The sequence below is a fragment of the Hyalella azteca genome, unplaced genomic scaffold, assembly GCF_000764305.2.
Source record: "Hyalella azteca isolate HAZT.00-mixed unplaced genomic scaffold, Hazt_2.0.2 contig10828, whole genome shotgun sequence".
In the NCBI taxonomy this organism is placed as follows: Eukaryota; Metazoa; Arthropoda; class Malacostraca; order Amphipoda; family Hyalellidae; genus Hyalella; species Hyalella azteca.
In genome coordinates, this window is record NW_025940848.1 from 134,935 (window position 1) to 137,620 (window position 2,686).

Below are 2,686 nucleotides of genomic sequence, written 5' to 3' on the forward strand. Positions count from 1 at the left end.
GGAACTTTATCTAATTGTGATAAATCTTAATTACTTAATTAACTTAATTCCAATCATTAACATTATTAGTTCATGATAGAAATTATTAACTTAATTCCAATCATTAACATTATTAGTTAATGAGTTAAAGATAGAAATTATTAACTTAATTCAAATCATTAACATTATTAGTTAATGAGTTAATGATAGAAATTATTAACTTAGCGCCTATCATTAAAGTCGTAAGTTAATGATTGGCATTATTTGGTTTTAAGAGACCTTCAGACCTGAGAATATCAATTTAAATTTAGGAAAGTACTAAGATTTTGTCAAATTAGTGCATTGAACGTTGCAATATCCATGATAAAGCGTCCCAGGATTCGACCAGTGAGTTGCAGGTTCGAGACCCGCGGCTCTCTGTGAAAAATTCTGCACAGTCTCGGATCAGCTACTGGCCACATATGGTTAATACTCAACGTTAATATACAAATATATTATTAAAAGAGTATTTTATACATTATTTGAACTCCTGTTGGGTCGATACAAAAGAGTATCGATTTTTTCAAAGCTTTTATAACCTCGCGCGATTTTTTTTAAGTTCCCCACCGAAAATTATTCGGCGGGACAAGCGAGTTTCTATACTTCGCATGCCCATTATGTGTTGGATAGAAGAATATATTCAGATAATCCAGGTTTTTTTGTATATCCTGCTTTGCAACAAGTGTGTGGGTGCAGATATACGAAAATATTGATTTCCGGAATAAAGATCGTAAAGAATTTTGCGCTAATCGTAGGCCAGTTGGGCGCGTTAGAAACATAAGATGCCGTGTTTGTTGGCCAACTGTCAGCCGTCTGTCGTCTGTCTGACGCCTGCCGTCGGCCCGTCTGCGCTGACAGGCGTTCGACTGTTGTCAGTCCGACACACGCTGACAGGTAGTGAGGAAAAAGTAACTTGAAACAGACGATAATTATTACCCATATGCGTGGAAAGCAATCCATGCTCGACTGAACGCTGATGGTATTTAAACATTTATGACTTTTTTTAACAATCTTACTTACATGTGTCTTTTGATAATAAAATTCATGTCTTTTTCGTTTCTTGTCCCCAGATTTAAGAGCGCCAGGCAAAGAAGAGTATTGTAACAAAAAGTTTTACTAAAAGTGAACTGTACGGAAAGCAGAGTTAGTAGGAATGTCCACGTGATATACAGGGAACTTTAAATTGGACGAACGGTCGTGACAGGAGACAGGAAAATTAGCTTTAAAAAAATATTGCGGCGATGATCGGAGCATCAGATTTTTAATCAAGATCTTGAAACACGGACAAAGTTCTTACAGCGAAATTCTTGTAACACGGACGAAGTTCTTATAAGTCGGACGAAGTTCTTAGATCACGGACGAAGTTCTTAATCGGATGGAGTTCCCAAAACTTGCTCTCTAAGCCATTCGAAGTTTGTCGTTCAATTCTGCCATTGCATTGATCGTAAACACCTGACCAGTGTAGCGCCGTGTACGCGATGTGGTTGCTCCCACTGCTGACAGTCACGACGGCCGTACGTCTGGCCGCGGGGCAGGTCGAGCTCGTGGAGTTGTCGTACACTTACTTGGACGGCGCGCCGACGAGCCCCAAGCTGCGCCCGCTCGAGCTCAACGTCGTCAAGAAAGGCACCAACAAATTTGGCATCTGGTACGTACCTTATGCATGTATCACGCATAACATGCAATCTGCTGGTACACTCTACGTATCTAACCTACACATACACCCTACATGCCTAACCTACACGTATCACATATCACATCAACCGCCCACCTTCATCAACATTCAGCATGTCTCACCTACACGTACACCCTACATGTCTCACCTACACGTACACCCTACATGTCTCACCTACACGTACCATATATACGACCCACCTTCATCAGCATTCAGTCATGTCTCACCTACACGTACACCCTACATGTCTCACCTACACGTACACCCTACATATCTAACCTACACGTACCATATATACGACCCACCTTCATCAGCATTCAGTATGTCTAACCTACACGTACACCCTACATGTCAAACTAACACGTACACCCTACATGTCAAACTAACACGTACACCCTACATGTCAAACTAACACGTACACCCTACATACACTATTGGGCCCGACGATGTCTGCCTCCTACATTTACCTCTCATAAGAGCCACCTGAATGTGCTACTCCTGCTCTGTTAACGCTGGCAGTTTTCTCGGCATATACTCTATACAAAATAATTATATATTTGTATTATATCGATATGTGGTGTACCACTCCCCCCTACTCCCCCACTCACCTTGTGTACCACTCACCGCTCCCCCACTCCCCCAGGGTGGAACTCAACGAGTTCTGCAGCTCAGAACACTCGGGCACCCATATCGACGCCCCCGTGCACTTCTCCCGTGACGGGTGGTCGGTAGACGAGATACCCGTGACCCGCCTCTACCGCAGGCCGGGTGAGTCCTGCTCTACCGCAAGCCGGGTGAGTCCTGCTCTACCGCAGGCCGGGTGAGTCCTGCTCTACCGCAAGCCGGGTGAGTCCTGCTCTACCGCAGGCCGGGAGAGTCCTGCTCTACCGCAGGCCGGGTGAGTCCTGCTCTACCGCAGGCCGGGTGAGTCCTGCTCTACCGCAGGCCGGGTGAGTCCTGCTCTACCGCAGGCCGGGTGAGTCCTGCTCTACC

At 44.7% G+C, this 2,686-nt stretch overlaps 1 protein-coding gene across 1 annotated transcript; it reads left to right on the top strand.

Annotated features, from left to right (window-relative positions):
- Positions 1 to 1,373: 1,373 nt before the first annotated feature.
- On the top strand, positions 1,374 to 2,461 carry LOC108677340 (isatin hydrolase; the record flags this gene model as incomplete). Its single annotated transcript, XM_018165557.1, is given in 2 exon segments — positions 1,374 to 1,666; positions 2,337 to 2,461. Coding segments are annotated over 2 exon segments (295 nt in total), but the record flags the coding sequence as incomplete, so codon positions are not given.
- Positions 2,462 to 2,686: the final 225 nt, after the last annotated feature.